The sequence below is a fragment of the Erpetoichthys calabaricus genome, chromosome 17 (assembly GCF_900747795.2).
Source record: "Erpetoichthys calabaricus chromosome 17, fErpCal1.3, whole genome shotgun sequence".
Classification (NCBI taxonomy): Eukaryota; Metazoa; Chordata; class Cladistia; order Polypteriformes; family Polypteridae; genus Erpetoichthys; species Erpetoichthys calabaricus.
The window spans coordinates 57,298,147-57,320,981 of record NC_041410.2 but is presented as its reverse complement, the minus strand read 5'-3'; the positions used below and the strand labels follow the sequence as shown (position 1 = coordinate 57,320,981).

The window sequence follows — 22,835 nt, the reverse complement described above, 5'->3', positions numbered from 1 at the left end:
ATACTGTACCTTTAATACATCAGTATAGCACAGGGGTAGGCAACGTCGGTCTTGGTGAGCCGCAGTATGTGCAGGTTTTTGTTCCAACCCAGTTCCTTAACGAGAACTCAATTATTGCTCATGAAGCACATATTGCTTAAGTGACATTTTGATGCTTCATTTTAGTGGTCTCGCTTGTTAAGGTTCTCCAACCTTAATTGCTTATTTCAATCTTAAACTGCTGCATTCAATGTTTTAATTGCTCCTTATTAGCAATAAGATGTAAAAGACAAAGCAGCCAGCAGTTCTCCAGCTAGCTTTTTTCCAGTTACATCTGTGTGTGTTCATCATGCACTGTTTGATTTAATAAAACACTTAATAGAAAAATGTGACAGACTGAAAATGATCTGTTTTAGGCTTCATATCATTTGGATGATATCCTTGGAAAGGAAAAAAATCTACGATATAAGAGCCTTACATTGCACAGACTAACAAGCCATAAAATTAAATAAGGTCTGAGATTGGCAATGATTGGTTTCTAATTAAGCAATTGGGTTGGAATGAAAACCTGTAGCCACTGCGGCTCACCAGGACCGACGTTGCCTACCCCTGGTATAGCACACTTATGTATATACACTTCAGGCACTGCTCTGCATCAATATGTGCATCTGCAAACTTTAAAGGGGGGCCACAAGCAAAAACAGAAAATATAAAATAGAAATATGTACTTTAGTGAACAGCATAAACAAATGAAATTTTTAAACAACTAACAATAAAGTATCCTATCTATCTATCTATCTATCTATCTATCTATCTATCTATCTATCTATCTATCTATCTATCTATCTATCTATCTATCTATCTATCTATCTACAAATTTCACATTATTCATGCTGATTGCCCATTTCAGTTGAAAAGAATAAACTTACCTGTAGAATTGTTTTGCAGTGACCATCAACAAAAACCTAGTCACTAGGAAAAGCAGGAATTGATATAATGCAGCAATGTTTTGCTTATGAACGATTTCATATAAGCATGTTCCAGAATAAACAGCTGTAGTGACCTAATAATATTACTTATTGTTTGACTGATGCCTTTATCCAAGGCAACTTATATTATTTGAGATACAATTGGTTACATTTCTTTTGTTTATTTTCCAGTTGGAGCACAGGCAGGTGAAGTGACTTGGTCATACAGTTTTTAGTTGCAGGATTTGAACTCAGAACCTCTGGGTTTGAAGTCCTAGCTCCAAAGCCTTAGCATCTACACTACACTGACTGCCAATAATATTATCCCTTGGTTAAAAAAAAAATGCAAATATTGTGTCCAGAAAAGAACTTAGTTACTGTATATATTCTCACGACAAACTTGTAACTTCAGTATTTTTAGACTTCAGCACCTGTCCGTGAAATTTAAGTAGGCTTTTCCCTACAGTATTTGTGTACAAGCTGGAACTAACAGTGATGGGACACCAGTGCTTTGCAAGATCCAGTACGAACTAATTTGCTGCCACAACATTCTTTTAATTTGATTATTCCTTTCCACCATATTTGAATTCAGACTGTGTATTTTTCATGTTATCATTTATTTTTCTTTATTAAGTGGTTAGAAATAAATTAGAAAACAAAATTGTATTTGTTTTATTTTTACAGACGGCAGATGAAAACTGGAAGCCATGTATGTTGAATGATACAGCAAAAATAATTTACAAGGTATTAAAAAGCAATCAGTACAAATATTTTTTTATCTGACTTTAAACTGGAACAGAGACTCATTTTTACTTCTTATAAATAAAGTAACTTGTTTATAGGATTTAGTGGTTATGTTGTGATCTGTGTTCAGTGGGGTAGCTCTATCATAGGTTGATAAAAATTGTTTCAAATGTCTTTTATCTAATTAAGGCTTAAGTGTAGGAAAATACATACTAATGTGTGAATATTTTTTATTAAATGCTCATGTTATGCTAGTTATTTGTAAAATAAATGTTTTGTGAACATGTTGAAGTAAACAAATAGTTTGTGCATCATGTGCAATGTCTATATTTTAAATTCATTTTAGGTTAAAATCCTAAATCATTCTAAGCTGCATGTCAGTAATTTGTTGACACAGGTTCTATTTTCTTAAGGTAAGAATAATAAAGACATCTTATTCTGGGCACCATTCCATTCCAAGAGCATTTTACACATACTGTAGCTATGAAATACAGCTATGATATATCACTCTACTTAGTCAAAGTAACATCTAACTTGTAAGTCCTGCCAGAATTTTCACCCATTCTATGTTGAAACATCCCTATGTAAGTTGTATTTTAATTTAGCCAAATTGCTTCTAAACAAGCTCAGCTCATAAAAATAATAGAAAAACTCCTTCTTGGCAATTTGATGCCTGGGTTTTCGTAAGATATGCTACAAAATCTAAGTCTATCTCTTTGAGAGATTGGCAGTAAGTATGTTCGTCTGTGTCAACTAGTGCTTCCGGGAAGTATAAACTCCTATATTAAATAACAAGATCTGGGTAATGGCCTGTATTTTTCAAAAACAGGTAAGAATCTATACTCTAATTAAATTATGCTACAGCATAGCTTTCTGGGAAATTCTGTGTTTGGATACACTAATTGAGGCTTCAGCCTACTTTAGATCAAATAGGAACAGTATGTGTTCCACCTTGATCTTGGAAGAATTGACTAAGGTAATTTATTTGCATGGATATTTGAGACTGTTTGCCTAACCTGTCTGTAAATGTTTTGTGAACATGGTGTCTTGTAGAAGGTTTTGCACATATTTGGTTCACTGGCAACTGATGTTTCCATGTCATGCCTTTTCTGCAGAAGTTGTATTCACATAGTTTTTCAGGTTAAATTAGTGTAAAGGAAATATAGGTTCTTCTATGAATGCATTTTCTTCCCATGTTTGGAATGATTGGTACCAACCATATCTCCTATTGTCATATTCCTTTATTGAATTTAGAAAAAAAAAGTTACACATTTCTTTTGCATTATAGATAATATCCCCAAAATAATAAACAAAGTAAAACAAGTTTGACAAAAATACCATTGCAGGCATGGTAACAGTTCATCTTATGTCTGTATGCTTACTGCTAGGGGACTGTGTCTCTGGTCTGGCTTGATTTTTGCTATTTGCATGGACTTTGAATGGAGTGTACAAATAGCTTGCCCCTCCATGGATGGAAAATGGCAGAGAGAGACAAATAGTCAAAATTATACCAATCCTTTGGTTTCCAGTCAAATGTCAGGGACCAATGGATCATCATTTTGGAGAGTGACTCATGATTCAGTGACCAGTCCTATTCAGCTACAACTCAGTTTTCCAATAACCAATAGGATATGTCGACTCCCTACTTCATACAAGTTCTTGTTTCAGCGTAATCCCATTCTATCTACAGCCAGGTTGCCCTTTTCATCTCAGTGTAGCTGGCCAGTTGCAAAGATTTTCTTGTCCCTCCCTTTGGAGGTGGCTCATAGAATATCCTACAGAGAATTTTAACAAAGCACCCTTGTAAAACTGGTTACAAGGAGATTGATTGAAATCCTCCAAAACCCTCCCATAAATTACATTCCTGAAAGAAGCACTTGACAAAAAAGTTTTTATTAGTGACAATATTCCTAAAACTTTAGGGACTTTACAGTGACATGTTGAATGAAAATTGTATCTGTTTTAAGACACTAATTTCTAAATGACAATTTACAAACAGTTTTCAAAATATTAAATATGAATCTATCTTACGCATAGTATTGAAAGATCCTACACATTTTATATCACTACAACACAGTAACATTGATTATCATTGCTTTGCTGATGACACCCACATCCATCTTTCTTTAAAATCTGGTGACAAGGCATCAGCAACTTCCCTCTTTCATGACTTGAGTATATTAAGTGCTGGATGGCATCAAATTTTCCCTCAACTAAACAAATTCAAGATGGATATTTTTTTTTTTTTTAATTTCAGTTAGGATTCAGAGAAAACTTTGAATCTTAGAATTGAGGACTCATGCAAGACCTCAGTTTTAGTTTTCTTTGATCTAAGTGTAGCCTTTGACACTATTGATCACTCATTAAGCATCTGGTTGGAGTGAAATTGGTTGGAGTTTGAGGCCCTAACATTGTTGGTCTTCTGTTGGTTCCCTCACTTCACATTTAATTTCTATTTTGGTGCCATGTAAGGAAAGAAGTGAAACAATGCAGAAGAACGATGAAGTTCAGGAGAACAAATCTTAAAAAAGAAATTCAATTAAAATGAATTCACAAGAAGTTAATTAGCAGCACAGACAGGACACTCGTTAAAAAAAAGGTTAGAATGAAAACCTGCAGCCACAGTGGTCCTCCAGGACCAAAGTTGGCGACCCCTGATCTACAGCTTTACTTAGCTTTGGATTAGTGCTGGGCGGTATACCGGTTCATACCGAAAACCGTTTTTTATTTTTTTTATGATATGGATTTTTCTTATACCGCAACACCGGTTTAAATTGCCTAAACAACGTTCGGAACTTGGCGCAGCAGGAAACTGTTTAAGTGGGGACCTTTTTCACTGCTACACCGCTAAACACAGATTTGTTGCACTAGGGCTCTTTTTCACTGCTACACCACCAAATAGTGGGCGATAGCATAGGTATTCTGCGCGGTGAAAATGGACAGAGAGCATTCTGAAACTGAACTAAAAGTAAAGTTGAACAGAAGAACCTTTGCCGAAAAAAAGGAGTCACATCCGTCGCCTGGAGATACTTTAGTTTTAAAAGGTCAGATGTGTAAATACTGTTTCTATACTACTGGATAATACTGCAAGCCAAGTTGTACTTGTTTTTGTACTTGCTAGTGTATCTTTTGCTTGTATTCATTCTGCGATGTGCTATCGACTTGTTCAGAGATGGGCGCAACTCTGAATGGATGGCATAATTAAACATGTATAACGAAGATATTTTTAAAGTTCTGAACACTCCATCGGTTAAGTTAATAACTAGTTTTAATTTCACAAAGACGTTTATCGTGTGGTGATTAACACAAAGTATTTGATGTGCTGCATTAACTTATGACGGGGTTTGAGAAAATCTAGTAAATTAAACATTGATTTTAGGATGAAGTTTAGTTTACAACATTCTACTTTAATTATAAAATAAACTGAGAATAAAATGGAAATGTCGACTTTAATCTTGACATAGTCAACATGTCGAATTTATTCTCGACATATAGTTTGTTTTTTTTTTAATTTGGTGAATACTGTGTAATGCACCTGGGCTTGAAGCCTTGAAGTAATGGTGCAACTATCAGTAATACTATTATGTATTTTATTGTTATTATTTATTAGTTTAAATATTATGCAGTTTAATGATGGTAAAATTGTTTAAAAAGTCACTTTAACGTGTCAGTGGACAGAGATTGTTAACATTAACAGAAAGTGTAGTTGGTTTACAAAAAATATTTACTATTTATTCCTTTTCTAAGACGTGTTCAGTGCAATCCAACTTTTGACAAACACCTCTGGATATTTTACTAAGTCTAAATGCCTCTTTGGATGGTTGAAAATATGTTGTCAAAATCATAGTTTAAGCTTTTGCAAAATTTGTTCAATCATAGGTTCTATATTTTGACTGCATCTGTCATGCAATGTGATTCCTTCTCTTTAGTGCCACCCCCTTGAAAACTATCACTTTATGGGGCCATGCAAACCTGGATTAATACTTGTGTGCACATTAAAATGTCTTTTTGTACGATGTACAATTCTCATAACAGTCTAATAGGTTATTCTTAGCCAGTCTACTGCAGTAATTGCAGTGGAAAATGTGGTTAACATCCACTCATGCATGGGAAAAAAAATACCGTCTAATACCATGAAACCGGCAGAATTTAGAAAAATACCGTGATATAGAATTTTGGTCATACCGCCCACCTCTACTTTGGATCATAATAATTTAAGTAGTTTTGCAATGCTTCACAACTGTATTATCAACATAAAAAACTGGATGTCTCTTAATTTCCTTCAATGAAATTCAGATAAAGCAGAAGTGCTAATTATGGGTGACAGACAAAATGCTAATCTGGTTAAAGCTTCCATGGGAAACCTAGCTTTTAAGTTTACAACAGTGGCCAGAAACTTGGGTGTTTTTTTGACTCTAGGTTAAACTTTGAGTTTTTTGTCAAAAAACTAATAGTTCAGTGTTGTTTGTATCATTTAAGGATTATTGCTAAAGTCAGACCCATACTGAGCTTTAGGGACACTGAGAAATTAAGTCATGCTTTTATTACTTCACATCTGGATTATTTTAACTCCTTGCTCTAACCTTTTATCAAAACCAGTCTGTCTAGATTGCAACTGGTGCAAAATGCTGCTGCAAGACTCCTAACCAGATCTAAGTCTTCTGCTCATATCACTCCTATTTTAGCCTCATTACATTGGCTGCCAGTTAGCTATAGGATCCAATTTAATATCCTACTTTTAACCTGTAAAGCTCTGAATGGTCTGGCTCCATTATATGTTAAAGACATACTGAATTTTTATCATACAGTTGGACCTCTTGGATCATGTGACCAGTGCATTATTGTGTTAATCCATGCACTAGATTAAAAACAAAAGGGGACAGAGCCTTCATTGGCATGGCCCCCAAACTCTGGAAGTGTCTCCCCCTTAATATCAGAGCATCTAATTCTATAATTACATTTAAAATTCGATTAAAAGCATATTATTTTAGACAGGAATTTGTTTCTTGTTAGGTTGTTTTATATCTTTCTAATTATGTATTTTATCTATTTATTTGTTTTTAGCTATGATGACTCCCTAATGTTATGCTTTTTTTGTTGATCCAGTTTTATATGAAATATTGTCATTTTTTTTATTTTACTTTTATATTCGTTTTTTGCCTTTTTGTTTTGTCATTGTAAAGCACTTTGCACATTGTGCTTGAAAAGTGCTCTATAAATAAATCAATGAATGAAAAGAATATTATTCTTTTTGGTCCTTCCAAGTCAACCAATATAATTAAAAATAATCTGTGACCATTGACTCCATTTATTGGGTTGCATGTAAGAAAAGAAATCTGGGTGTGATTTTTGACTTTGAGCTTAAATTTGACAAACGGATAAATGCTGTTTTTTTTCAGTGTAGGGCTATTACTGAAGTCGAGCCTTTTTTGTCATATAATGACTTGTAAAAGCTTATTCATGCATTTGTCTCCTCACTCCAAGATTACTACAATTCTCTTTATGGCAGTGTGTCTCAATTGTCTTTGTCTTGCCTCCAGTTGATTCTGAATGTGGCTGCAAGGATGTTGACTAGCACCAGCAAAAGAGAGCTTATCTCACCTGTTTTGGCTTCCCTTCACTGGCTTCCAGTACTGTATAGGATGAATTTTAAGATATTATTATTTATGTATAAGGTACTGCTTAGGTCTGCTCCTTTATACATTGTCAAGCTTCTTAACTCATATCTGTCATCCAGGGCTCTCTTGTCCTCAGATCAGTTATTACGCATTCCGTGGACACATCAGAAACCAATGCATGACCATGCTTTTGTAGTAGTGGCCCTGAGGCTTTGGAACACTTTTCCTTATGAAGTTAAACTTGCTCTCTCATTCTATGGATTTAAATACAAATTGAAAACATTTTTATTTATTGACTTTTGATTTAAAGTAAGGATTTATTCTTACAATGTTTTTAAGATTTATATACTAATGCTGCATATGTTTTTTTTTTTAGTTATTATTTGTTTGTATTTTATTTTTGCTTCTGTGAACTATGTTTTTTACTGGATATTGTTTTTTTTTATTGTAAAGCACTTTGGTCAACTTGTAGTTGTGTTAAATGTGCTATATAAATAAAGCTGACTTGACTTGACCATAGGTGTAAAATTTCACATTCTTCCACATTGGATACATATACTATTTTCAGACTTTAACATTATATCTTTTAGTATTCAGTAGGCAGATAGAAACATGTGCTCCTTTATTCCTGTAAGTCATATAATTTGGTACAATGGGGACTTGCTGTTCCTCCTCATAATTAAAAAGTGTTTGGTTGCTATTAAACATAATACTTTGTTCTGCTTAGACTCAACAGTGGAATAAATAATCAATTCACAACATGGTCAGAGAAAGGAAAAATATAAATTCCAAATAAATGTAGTTGTCAAGCTATGAAGCCAGTAAATTCTCAAAGCAAGAAGACACACATATAAAATAGTTCAACAACAATAAATACAATATTTTTTGAGCTTCCCACTGCCTAGCCATCTTGCCACCTAAAATAAGCTATTGGCTTAACTACACACTTTCACAGTCCTCTAACATTCCCTGCTATAGAACAAACATAACACTAAACAAGCTTAACTATTATTCTCAAAAATAAGTGAGGTAGCACTTTTGGAGGTGTAGTCATTTTAAACATTTTTTGACCATGTCCAGAATAGGTTTCACACGGCTGTATAGGTTAACTGAAAAACTTCAACATGTTAAGCAATGTTTTATAATGATAGTTGAGACATTAAGTTATAGTACAAAGAGGTAAATAATAAAAAGTTTTTTATATCAATAATTATAATAGCATTGATAATTACATTAACACTAATGACTGCAGTAAAAGATTATAAAAAAAAACAGTATTGATATCAAAATTAATTAAAAAAATGTTTGTGTGTATATATAAATTTATACAGTTGCTTGCAAGTATATATTTATCTATATCCCAAAAACTGCACTTGAAGTTTATCTCTTTCTTCCTGCTATGAGTTATTTCCTAGTCAAGTGAATACCCCATATAGCTGTTGTATAACTGGTTTTTGGATCATGAATCTTAAAGCTGTTTATAATCTTGTCTCAAGATCTTAAAACTTCAACAAGCATTTATGTGTGTGATCAGGAAAGGCTATGGTTGAAGTAACAAACTATTTACATCAGTGTCATTTTGAAGCTGACATTTTAAGTTGAATTTCCTGATTTTTGTTATTTTTATTTAATAGTCATTAACACTAGAATACCTGAGGCCAACGAAAAAACTAGTAATCGCACCTCTCCATCAGTGTCTTTTGTTTTGTAAATGTTTCGATCAGCACAAGCAGCCTGCTATCCCATCCCCCTATCCCCCCCAACCGACGGATCTCGACTCAGGCAAAATGTTCTCCCAGCTCAAGCCAAGGCTCCTTATCTGCTTGTGAGGTACAGTGTTGTTTCCTACTCTAGGTTCTGTGACCATATATAGAATTAACACTAGAAATCCCTGAAGCCTACAAAAACTTGTAATCCTGGGCCACCTTAAATTCCTTCGCATCTCTTCATTAGTTTCTTTTGTTTTGTAAATGTGTCGATCAGCACAAGCAGCAAGCAGCCTGCTGTTCCACATCCCCCCCTCCCCCTCCCACCTTAGAAAGGGCAAAAAGTTCTCCCAGCACAAGTCTTGTTTATCTCGGTGTGAGTTGCCTGAAGTTGTACAGGGTAAATAATACAGGGTATCATTATTTGAAATACATGTATTCCATGTGTGTTCCATGTCAACAAAGATCTGGGTAAGTGTAGGATGGAAGGAAATGCCAGGCAAGAAATGCTGAACACATACCTAAAGAAACGTTTTCCATGTTATACTGATATGACGTGAAGTGTATAATTTGTGAAGACTTTAGTCCACATTTCAAATAAACATGTGCACTTTTATTCAAGAATGTAACCAAAGAAAAAAAAAATGATTTACATGTTGCTGTTAATGAATTAAAAACCCAAGCTCAAATGTCACTTGACAAGAAGTTGACACATATATTTGAATGGTGTAGAGGTAAGAGCTGCTGCCTTATAATTCAAAGGTACCAGGTTCGAGACTGGGCACTTCATATTTTGAGTAGTGAGTTGCTATTATTATTATTATTATTATTATTACTTTAATATAATAAAAACGTACATTTGATTTCAGTCTGTAACACCCGGTGTAAATTTTGGCCACTTTTTAAAGTTAGGGCTTGTTTTTTTTATTATTCAGTTTTATTCTTTCAGTGAAGCTCACATGGTACAACAAACTTGCCTCTCCCTCTCTGAGTTGATGGCATTTATCTCCATTCTTTTCACAAGAGCAGCGATGTGGCTAATGCCTGCTCAGAACTATTTGTTGTACCAGCAATCAAATATACGATGTCCTGTGACTGCTACCAGACAGGATAAAGGCAGGACCGTAACAACAGACAGGTTCTTCACAGCACTTTCGCTGGCTAATAGACTGTATCACAATTCGCCACGCTACTGTTTAGATCTGGCAGTGCCATGATAACGGTGTATGCGCCCAAAAATAAGAAGCCTTTGATTTCAGTCTGTAACAGCCAGTGTAAAGAGTTGCTACCTGTAAAAGATATCGTTGAAGGCATATTAGCAGACACACAAAAATAGAAATAAGTCCATATAGGTAATAGAATTATTGTAAGAAATGTTTCATATAGATTGCTTTCAGTATCACTAATAAAGACCGACTACTTGGTTCTTTCATCGTATGTAGTTAAATATAGTTAGGCCCATAAGTATTTGGAGAGTGACACAATTTTCATAATTTTGATTCTTTATGCCACCACAGTGGATTTGAAATGAAGACATTATTATTTGATTGAAGTGTTAGCTTTCAGCATTAAAGGGTTTAACAGAAATGAGCAGTATGAGCAATTTAAGCATGACAGCCATTTTTATAAATGATCCCCCATTTTCAGAGGCTCAAAAGTATTTAGAAAATTGACTGACAAGCTGTTCCATGGACAATTGTGAGCAGGTCCCTTGTTATTTTATTAACTGTTAAGCAGGTAGAAGGTCTGGAGTTGATTCCAAGTGTGTAATATGCATTTGGAAGCTGTCGCTGTGAACTCTCAATGTGAAGTCCAAAAAGCTGGCCATGCAAGTAAAAACAGGGCATTGTTATGCAAAGAAAACAAAACAAACCCATCCAACAAATAGCAGAAACACCTGAGGGGTATTTTCCGTACGTCGCTTAAATCATCCGAGATCAGATGCCTCATCCTGGATGAGTTAATGCCAGTGAAACTCATCCGGGATAAGTCGGCTTTTCAAACACAGCCGTGTAGTAGATTAGTCTAGCTGGATCTAATCATCCGAGATGAATGCGCGCGCCCATGCTGATTGAAAAGCCCATATATATTGAGTCTAGAAAACATGATCAGCAAGTCTTTGATAGGCGGCAACAAGATGACAAAAGAACGGGCGCATTTTTTTTTCCACACAAGCGGAGCAAAACCTTTTATTCGAAGGACATGAAGAATTTCAAGATTTAATATGCACAAAGGGTAACACTACAAAAGCAGCCCAAACCAGAAAAGACGGCTGGCAAAAAGTGGCCGACAAATTAAACGCTAAGTAGTGTGCATTGTACTTACTGAATGCAGCGTTTCATTTCCCATGTGTCAGATTAATTAGATAGATACTTTATTCATCCCAAGGGGAAATTCACATTTAATATATTAAATGTGCATGTAAATTCATATTTAATATGTCATAATTCCAGATCAAACGTGAGCACAAGGAGAACATGGGAACAGGTTAAAGTGAAGTACAAGAATATACTTCAAACTGGTAAATATTGGTATATAACTATTTAAAGAATTGTTGACATAAAGAATCATATATAAAAAAACATGAATTCTAAAGCTAATAAGAAGACAGACAAGCAAAAAACAGGTGGAGGTCCATGCGGTCCAGACCTAACCCCTGCAGAAGAGTTGGCTCTCCAGCAAAATGCCCATCGCCCTGTTTCTGAGGGCATTCCAGGGGGAAGCTTCTCCTCAGAACCAGTGGCAGGATGCAGTGGTCACTTCATTTCAGGTAAAGGATGGTCATTGTATATATTTGTTATCGATGTGTGCCATAGGTATGTTCCATATACCCTCTTTTTTGTTGGGTTAGTTACAGATAATGTCATATCCCTAGAACCTGCGTCTGACCAACGAGATATTGACGAAGGTCAAATATTTGATGAAGACACTGTGTCTGATTATTCGGATCTGCGTACAATCCAGTGCCCCAATCACATTTGGAAATCCTGGGTAATGTGAATGTTAGGCTGATTGTGAGATTCTTCATGGAACTGTGGGTGTTTTTGCCTGTGTATTACCTACCTGCAATGGCATGAAACGCCTCTTTTATGGTCTGCACACACACGTGTCCAGGAAACACTATAAAAACCCGAAGGAAATATTTCAGAGCCAAACAGACTTTACGAATTGCCTGGCAAACTGCACTTTTAGATAGATTTTCCGCATCGCCTACAGTATATAAAAAAAAGTGCCGCTTGCAAAAAACCTCAAAGCAATGCCTACTGTCTGTGTGGTTGTGAGAGCCCCACTTCGCCGAGTTTGACTTTGAATATAAGGTGCTAATAAATCTTTGAGATACAATATTCCCCCTCGGCTAAAGCGGTATCTTTCGAAAAGAATTTCCTCTGGGAGCAATAAAGGATCTTGCCGATCGCGCAAAACCCTCTCTATATGAAATTCTCTTCTTATAATTTGTGCACCGATATCAACTGGTCGCTCATTCATGAACGGTGAAGCCTTGACTGAATGAATTCCATGCACGGACACTGATTAAGTGTGTGAGCTAATCCTTGTTTACATAGACCAAACCTGCTCCGAGCAGGTTTGAGGATTTGGATGTGTTGCTATGACAACACATACAGCAAGAGTTTCGAAAAACCGACAGATCCAGGATCATGCCAAATCGTCAACAATTACATCCGGTTAAACGAGTAATCCATGTACAAAAAATACCCCCCTGAAGTGGTCAGATCAACCATCTGGTACATTCTTAAAGAGAAAAATCGCACTGGCGAGCTCAGCAACACCAGAAGGCCTGGACAGCCATGGAGGACAACTGTGCTAGATGATTGCAGAATTCTTTTTTGGAGAAGAAAAAACAATTCAACTAACATTTAGTCAAGCAAAGAGCAGTTTTTGGGAGGTAGGCCTATCATTGCCAATGTCTACAATCAAGGGAAGACCTCACAAAAGTAAATACAGAGGATTTACCACAAGGTGCAAACCACTGGTAATCCTTAAGCATAGGAAATACAAATTTAGTTTTGGAACAGCTTTCTTTGGACAAATGAAATTAAGATCAATATGTACTAGAATGATGGATATAGAAGAATATGGAGAGGAAAAGGAATGGCTCATGATCTGTAGCATGCCACATCTGTAAAATATGGTGGATGCAGTGTTATGGCATGGGCATGTGTGACTGCCAATGGAAGTGGGTCACTGGTGTTTTTGATGATATGATTACTGACAAAAGTGGAAAGATGATTTCTGAAATGTACAGGGCTGTATTATCTGCTAAGATTCAGAAAAATGCTACAAAACAGGACAACAGATATCACAGATTGACAATGAACTAAAACATACTGTAACAGCAAACAAAATGCTTTTCAAGGCAAAGAAGTGGAATATTCTTCAATGACCAAGTCAATCAACTGACTTAAACGCAACTGGACATTCATTTCACATGCTGAAGACAAAACGTAAGGCAGAAAGTCCAACAAACAAGCAGCACCTGAAGACATCTGCAGTTGAGTCCTGGCAAAGTATCAGAAGGGCGAAAATCCAGCACTTGGAGAAGGCCATGGGTTCCAGACTTCAGGCAGTCATTGACTTTAAAGGATTTTCAAAATTATTGAAAATGACCATTATATTCATGATTATGTTAGTTTGTCCAAATACTTTTGAGACTCAGAAAATGAGGGGACCATGTATAAAAATGTTGTTTTGTCTAAATTGCTCATGCAATGTTATTGTTAAATGCCTTAAATTAAAACTGTAAGTTTACACTTCAATCACATTTTGAATGCTTCATTTCAAATCCATTGTGTTGGTGCACAGTGCCAAAATTATGAAAAATGTATCACTGTCCAAATACTTCTCGACCTTACTGTATATAATAGACAGGCTTTAAGTTCAAATCAGCTGTGGAGCATATTCTGGAGTACATTAATATTTGGACAGACAACTTTTTTCTAATTTTGGTTCTGTACATTACCACAATGAATTTTAAATGAAACAACTCCGATGCAGTTGAAGTGCAGACTTTCAGCTTTAATTCAGTGGGGTGAACAAAACAATTGCATAAAAATGTGAGGCAACTAAAGCATTTTTTTAACACAATCCCTTCATTTCAGGGGCTCAAAGGTAATTGGACAATTGACTCAAAGGCTATTTCATGGGCAGGTGTGGGCAAGTCCGTCGTTATGTCATTATCAATTAAGCAGATAAAAGGCCTGGAGTTGATTTGAGGTGTGGTGCTTGCATGTGGAAGATTTTGCTGTGAACAGACAACATGCGGTCAAAGGAGCTCTCCATGCAGGTGAAAGAAGCCATCCTTAAGCTGTGAAAACAGATAAAACCCATCTGAGAAATAGCTACAGTATTACGAGTGGCAAAATCTACAGTTTGGTACATGCTGAGAAAGAAAGCAAGCACTGGTGATCTCAGCAGTGCAAAAAGACCTGGACATCCACGGAAGACACCAGTGGTGGATGATCGCAGAATCATTTCCATGGTGAAGAGAAACCCCTTCACAACAGCCAACCAAGTGAACAACACTCTTCAGGGGGGTAGGCGTATCGATATCCATGTCTACCATAAAGAGAAGACTGCATGAAAGTAAATACAGAGGGTGCACTGCAAGGTGCAAGACAGTCATAAGCCTCAAGAATAGAAAAGCTAGATTGGACTTTGCTAAAGAACATCTAAAAAAGCCAGCACAGTTCTGGAAAAACATTCTTTGGACAGAATGAAACAAGATCAACCTCTACCAGAATGATGGCAAGAAAAAAGTATGGAGAAGGCGTGGAACAGCTCATTATCCAAAGCATACCACATCATTTGTAAAACACGGTGGAGGCAGTGTGATGGCTTGGGCGTGCATGGCTGCCAGTGGCACTGGGACACTAGTGTTTATTGATGATGTGACACAGGACAGAAGTTGCCGAATGAGTTCTGAGGTGTTCAGAGACATACTGTCTGCTCAAATCCAGCTAAATGCAGTCAAATTGATTGGGTGGCGTTTTATGATACAGATGGACAATGACCCAAAACATATAGCCAAAGCAACCCAGGAGTTTATTAAAGCAAAGAAGTGGAACATGCTTGAATGGCCAAGTCAGTCACCTGATCTTAAACCATTTGAGCATGCATTTCACTTGTTGATGACTAAACTTGGGACAGAAAGGTCCACAAACAAACAGCAACTGACAGCCGCTGCAGTAAAGGCCTGGCAGAGCATTAAAAAGGAGGAAACCCAGCATCTGGTGATGTCCATGAGTTCAAGACTTCAGGCTGTCATTGCCAGCAAAGGGTTTTCAACCAAGTATTAGAAATGAACATTTTATTTCCAGTTATTTAATTTGTCCAATTACTTTTGAGACCCTGAAATGAAGGGATTGTGTTAAACAAATGCTTTAGTTGCCTCACCTTTTTATGCAATCGTTTTGTTCACCCCACTGAATTAAAGCTGAAAGTCTGCACTTCAACTACATCTGAGTTGTTTCATTTAAAATTCATTGTGGTAATGTACAGAACCAAAATTAGAAAAAAGTTGCCTCTGTCTAAATATTTATGGACCTAACTGTATGTGAATTTCTCCTTGGGATTAATAAAATATCTATGTGTCTATCTACATTGCAAATGCTGTCTGAACAGGTGTATGTTTATTTAGATGGATGTAGAAGCACAAAGATGTATCCAACATGGAGCAGACAATCCCTAGGACATGTTTGTTTGTTTTCTTTCTTGTTACTGTCCTGTCAAGATTTATTAGATTAGCTTCATCCAGATGATTTCCTGCTAGTTGTAAATGCCAATTCACTCATTTGGATATATTTGGAGAATTAGCTTTCATACATACTTTTTATTTTGGCACTTACCATTACTTTGCAGCCTGTGTTTGTTCAGACTGTTTTTAAGAGGTCTTTTTTTAGACTCCGGTGTCAGATCCTTTCTCTTTATGAAACACTTGCTAGGTCCTTTCTTTTTGTGCCCTTTCTCACTTTGTGTCATTTTTGTATCACTTTCTCGTAAGATAATTAGTCATAAAATTTAGAGTATAGATTGGAGTAGTTTGAGTAAAAACCTAACAAGGGTAGTTGTAGTGGTTTGAAGAATACAGTAAAATACCCAGTGACAGTAAGAGAAAATGCTGAGAAGGAAGCTGTAAGGGCAACAGGAGCCAAGGTCTGGTAAAACAAATATTTATTGATCATTCATTTAAAGGTTGATAAAGGTACAATAGATATGGGTCAGAAAGTTGCTGCTGTAGCAAAATTGATTTTATCTGTCTATGCAGAAATATTGTGTGACTCCTTGGTGTCATCTAGTGGTTACTCTTTTAGGAAATGGTTATCTTGCATTCGTGTTAATCATTTAGTGGATTCATTATTATTGAATTCCAATTTGTTTAAATAGATGCCTCTTCTTTTACCAGCATTGGGCAATGAACACATTTCTTTCTCTTGGATCCAGTATATGTTCTAAATAATGTATATAAAAGTAACTGGAGGAAACCATACACAATCTACATTGTTAAAGGTGTCTGCTAAATAAGTAATAACTTCATGATATTCCTTGCTTCCAATTTGCTGTCTGCCTGTTTATTTTTAAAAACCTTAAACTTGATATTTCCTTTTTAATTTAATTGTGGAAGGTGTGTTAGAAGTGATGAAAGAAAATCAGTTTAAGAAAATGATCTGTATTGTAATTACTCATAGTGCTCTGCAATATTAAATGTCACTTTAAGATTTTTTTTTCTTATTTTTTTAACACTAGATTTAAGTAACACAGAACCTCTGTGTTTTTCCCAGTTGATTCTGGGAACACACTCAGAGGTGTGTTCTTGCTCCTACTCTGTTCAATGCTTGTATGGACTAGGTGTTGAGCAAGGTCGTGGGGTCCAGTGGCTGTGGGGCATCTGTTGGTGAAGAAAGATTCACAGATCTTGACTTTGCTGATGATGCTGTGATCTTCGCAGAGTCAATGGATGCTCTGATCAGGGCGTTTGAGAGACTGAGCACGGAGTCTGAGTGTCTGGGCTTGCGAGTGTCCTGGATAAAATCCAAGATCCAGGCCTTTAATGACCTCTTGGGCACAGCCATCAGCAGTGTGCTGATCTGCGGAGAGAGTGTCAACTTTGTTGAGAGGTTTACTTACATTAGCATTGACATTCATGTCTCTGGTGACTCTTCCTATGAAGTCAGTAGACGGATTGGGAGAGCATGGGGGGGTCATGAGGTCACTGGGAAGGGGTGTGTGGCACTCCCGATATCTATGCAAAAGGACGAAGGTCCAAGTATTTAGAGTCTTGGTGCTTCCTGTCTTGCTTTATGGTTGTGATACATGGATGCTAACCAGTGACCTGAGATGAAAACTGGACTCCTTTGGTACTGTGTCTCTCCTGAAAATCCTTGGGTACCATTGGTTTGACTTTTTGTTGAAAGAGCGGTTGCTCATGGAGTCCCGAATGAGGAACGTTACCTGCATTGTGAGGGAGCGTCAGTTATGGCACTATGGCCATGTGGCGCGTTTCTCCCGCGGGCGATCCAGCTCATAAGATCCTCATTTTTGGCTGGACCAGGCCAAGGGGTCACCCACGTAACACCTGGCTATGGCAGATAAAGGGTCATTTCTGGAGGGTGGAACTGGACTGTGTGCCTGCCTGGGGGGTAGCCAACCGGGGTTTCCAAGCTGTTTTGTCATGTAGTGGGTGCGGCAACACACTGTACCAGTGCATGCTCCACAACTTGACTTGAACTTAACATGATTTAAGTAATGCATGTTTTTTTTTTTCTCTTTTTTTTCCAGCTTGTTAACCTAGAATGCCTGTGTGCATACTGGAATGTGAACAGTCTACTTTTGTATCAAAGCTCGAAGGAAGAAATTCTGGTATTTTATTCCAATTGTTCTTGTTTGATAATGAAATGTATTTTGTTGTAGTATTTTTGTTACCATACTGTACTGTGCCTACATGAATTGAGTAGCATGAAGAGCTATTTTGGTACCTTTGGATATTTCACTAGTTTGCAAAGTTGTACCATTTTTTTAATATACTGATTTTTATCTGAATTCCTTTTTGAGTTCAATTCAACCAATAAAATTTGGTATTGGCAGGGATAGCCTTGGAATATAACAATAATAAGCATGTTTACACTAATTTACTTTAGGTGAAGGTCACTCATGTTTTGTTGTCTGTAAGCACAATATTACATAGAAAAAATTATTTTTGTAATGTATCTATCAGCTTGTCTGTCTGTCTATCTGTCTAGGTTAAGAAGTGAGGTGATGATTAGTGAGCAGCAGTATGGTTTCATGCCAAGAAAGACCACCACAGATGCGATGTTTGCTTTGAGGGTGTTGATGGAGAAGTATAGAGAAGGCCAGAAGGAGTTGCATTGCGTCTTTGTGGACCTGGAGAAAGCATATGACAGGGTGCCTTGAGAGGAGTTGTGGTATTGTATGAGGAAGTCGGGAGTGGCAGAGAAGTATGTAAGAGTTGTACAGGATATGTATGAGGGAAGTGTGACCATGGTGAGGTCTGCAGTAGGAGTGACGGATGCATACAAGGTGGAGGTGGGATTACGTCAGGGATCGGCTCCGAGCCCTTTCTTATTTGCAATGGACAGGTTGACAGATGAGATTAGACAGGAGTCCCCGTGGACTGTGATGTTTGCTGATGACATTGTGATCTGTAGCGATAGTAGGGAGCAGGTTGAGGAGACCCTGGAGTGGTGGAGATATGCTCTAGAGAGGAGAGGAATGAAGGACAATAGGAACAAGACAGAATGCATGTGTGTAAATGAGAGGGAGGTCAGTGGAATGGTGAGGATGCAGGAGTAGAGTTGGCGAAGGTGGATGAGTTTAAATACTTGGGATCAAAAGTACAGAATAATGTAGATTGTGGAAGAGAGGTGAAAAAGAGTGCAAAAAGAATGGAATGGGTTTAGAAGAGTGTCAGGAGTGATTTTTGACAGACGGATATCAGCAAGAGTGAAAGGGAAGGTCTACAGGACGGTAGTGAGACCAGCTGTGTTATATGGGTTGGAGACTGTGGCACTGATCAGAAAGCAGGAGACAGAGCTGGAGGTAGCAGAGTTAAAAATGTTAAGATTTGCATTGGGTGTGACAAGGATGGATAGGATTAGAAGTGAGTACATTAGAGGTTCAACTCAAGTTGGACGGTTGGGAGACAAAGTCAGAGAGGTGAGATTGCGTTGGTTTGAACATGTGCAGAGGAGAGATACTGAGTATAATGGGAGATGGATGCTAAGGATAGAACTGCCAGGCAATAGAAAAAAAGGAAGGCCTAAGAGAAGGTTTATGGATGTGGTGAGGGAGGACATGCAGGTGATGGGTGTAACAGAGCAAGATGTAGAGGACAGAAAGATATGGAAGAAGATGATCCGCTGTGGCAACCCCTAACGGGAGGAGCACGAAAGAACAACAAGTAGTAAATATATATACAGTATATATAATAATAATAATAAATTTTATTTATGTGTGTGTGTGTGTGTATATATATACATATTCAATTGTGTGTGTATATAAATATATATATATACAGTGGAACCTCGAGATACGATCACCTCTGTATACGAGAAATTCAAAATACGAGGAAAGTATGAGCGAAAAATTCAGATCTAAATACGAGCATTGGCTCACGTAATGAGCCACGAGCCAGGCTGTGGGTATAGCTCGCGGCTTAGCGAGGGGGCGTGGTAGCTGTAGCGAGCCGCAGGGCGATCTGCGGTGTGTGCGTTTCTCACCTAAGTGCACAGGTGGGAAACTGCCCACATCCATGATTGTTCCTGTGGTTGATGGGCTGGGCAGGGTTGCCACCCGTCCTTTAAAATACGGAATCGTCCCGTATTTGAGAATGAAATTGCGCGTCCCGTTTTGAATCAATACGTATGCGTCCCTTATTTTTTTGTATTAAAAGTGGTAACTCTAGCAGCTGCCATGTCTTCCCCGCATATATAGAGAAGCGCGAGCCGGTTAAGGGGGAGAAGAAGTAAAAGAAAAGAGAGGAGAGGAGAGAGAACAGAGGTTGCAGGAGGAGGCAGGAATCCGCAGCAGTAGGAAGTCGGTGCGAGAAAGCGAGCGAGTACAGGCTCGCGTGTAGCTGAACAGGCGAGCCAAACAGCTGAAGCAGGACGGTGTAGAGAAGGTCAGCTGCATTAAGTGTCTCGCCTGTTGCAGAGCCCGCATGGGAGAAGCAGGTGAGACGCTAACAGAGAAGAAGCACCGGGGATTGTCATCTGTTTTTTTGAAGACTGCTTCCTGTTGACGTTTTAACCTCGTGTTAAAGGATTGTTATTCTTATGTACCTTAAACCTCCACTTCACAACTGTTTTAAGGATTATTTATTTAAAGATTTATTGAATGCTCTACTGCACTTTGGACACCTGTTTTGATTCTTTTAATAATCAGTTATATTATTTACCAGTGTTATTTATTAAAGGTAGACTACAGTATATATAATTTATCAGTGTTATTTGTTAGGAAAATTGATTTTTATGTTAATATATTTGGGATGCGGAACGGATTAACTGGATTTCCATTATTTTCAATGGGGACGTTTGTTCTAGATACGAGAAATTCGCTATACAAGCTCAGTGCTGGAACGAATTAAACTCGTATCTAGAGGTTCCACTGTATATATATATATATATATATATATATATATATATATATATATATATATATATATATATATACAGTATACAGTAATCCCTCGCTATATCGCGCTTCGCCTTTCGCAGCTTCACTCCATCGCGGATTTTATATGTAAGCATATTTAAATATATATCGTGGAATTTTTGCTGGTTCGCGGATTTCTGCGGACAATGGGTCTTTTAATTTCTGGTACATGCTTCCTCAGTTGGTTTGCCCAGTTGATTTCATAAAAGGGACGCTATTGGCAGATGGCTGAGAAGCTACCCAACTTACTTCTCTCTCTCTCTCTCTCTCTCTTGCGCTGACTTTCTCTGATCCTGACGTAGGGGGTGTGAGCAGGGGGGCTGTTCGCACACCTAGACGATACGGACGCTCGTCTAAAAATGCTGAAAGATTATCTTCACGTTGCTACCTTCTGTGCAACTGCTTCGTGAAGTGACATGCTGCGCGGTGCTTCGCATACTTAAAAGCTCGAAGGGCACGTATTGATTTTTGACTGCTTATTTTTCACTGTCTCTCTTCTCTCTCTCTTTCTCTGCTCCTGATGGAGGGGGTGTGAGCTGCCGCCTTCAACAGCTTTGTGCCGCGGTGCTTCGCATACTTAAAAGCCAAACAGCCCTATTGATTTGTTTACTTTCCTCTCTCTCTCTCTCTCTCTCTCTCTCTCTCTCTCTCTCTCTCTCTCTCTCTCTCTCTCTCTCCCGCACACTCCTTTGAAGAGGAAGATATGTTTGCATTCTTTTAATTGTGAGCTGGAACTGTCATCTCTGTCTTGTCATGGAGCACAGTTTAAACTTTTGAAAAAGAGACAAATGTTTGTTTGCAGTGTTTGAATAAAGCTCCTGTCTCTCTACAACCTCCCATGTTTCTGCGCAAATCTGTGACCCAAGCATGACAATATAAAAATAACCATATAAACATATGGTTTCTACTTCACGGATTTTCTTATTTCACGGGTGCCTCTGGAACGCAACCCCCGCGATGGAGGAGGGATTACTGTATATATATATATATATATATATATATATATATATATATATATATATATAATATACAACACCAATTCCAATGAAGTTGGGACGTTGTGTAAAACGTAAATAAAAACAGAATACAATAATTTGCAAATGCTTTTCAACCTATATTCAATTGAATACACTACAAAGACAAGATATCTAATGTTCAAACTGATAAACTTTGTTGTTTTGCAAATCTTCACTCATTTTGAATTTGATGCCTGCAACACGTTCCAAAAAAGCTGGGACAGGGGCATGTTTACCACTGTGTTATATCACCTTTCCTTTTAACAACACTCAATAAGCATTTGGGAACTGAGGACACTAATTGTTGAAGCTGTGTAGGTGGAATTCTTTCCCATTCTTGCTTGATGTACAACTTTAGTTGCTCAACAGTCTTGGGTCTCCGTTGTCGTATTTTGTGCTTCATAATGCGCCACACATTTTCAGTGGGAGACAGGTCTGAACTGCAGGCAGGCCAGTCTAGTATCCACACTCTTTTACTACGAAGCCACGCTGTTCTAACACATGCAGAATGTGGCTTCGCATTGTCCTGTTGAAATAAGCAGGATCATCCCTGAAAAAGACGTCACTTGGATGGCAGCATATGTTGCTCCAAAACCTGTATGTATCTTTCAGCATTAATGGTGCCTTCACAGATGTGCAAGTTACCCATGCCATGGACACTAACACACCCCCATACCATCACTGATGCTGGCTTTTGAACTTTGCACTGATTACAATCCGGTTGGTCCTTTTCCTTTTTGGCCCGGAGGACACGACGTCCATGATTTCCAAAAACAATTTGAAATGTGGACTCAGGTCAGACCACAGCACACTTTTCCACTTTGTGTCAGTCCATCTCAGATGAGCTCGGGCCCAGAGAAGCCGGCGGCATTTCTGGGTGTTGTTGATATATGGCTTTTGCTTTGCATGGTAGAGTTTTAACTTGCACTTGTAGATGTAACGACGAACTGTGTTAACTGACAATGGTTTTCTGAAGTACTGTATTCCTGAGCCCACGTGGTAATATCCTTTACAGAATGATGTCGGTTTTTAATGCAGTGCTGCCTGAGGGATCGAAGGTCACGGGCATCCAGTGTTGGTATTCGGTCTTGCCGCTTATGTGCAGAGATTTCTCCAGAT

At 37.7% G+C, this 22,835-nt stretch overlaps 1 protein-coding gene across 1 annotated transcript in view; it reads left to right on the top strand.

The window, feature by feature from the left end:
- Positions 1-22,835, top strand: part of vps13c (vacuolar protein sorting 13 homolog C) — a 608,306-nt gene that overhangs the window by 111,145 nt on the left and 474,326 nt on the right. Inside the window, exons 10-11 of the mRNA XM_051920790.1 lie at positions 1,632-1,691; positions 17,809-17,889. Of these exons, the coding sequence (XP_051776750.1) occupies positions 1,632-1,691; positions 17,809-17,889 (141 nt within the window). The remainder of the gene's footprint in view (positions 1-1,631; positions 1,692-17,808; positions 17,890-22,835) is intronic.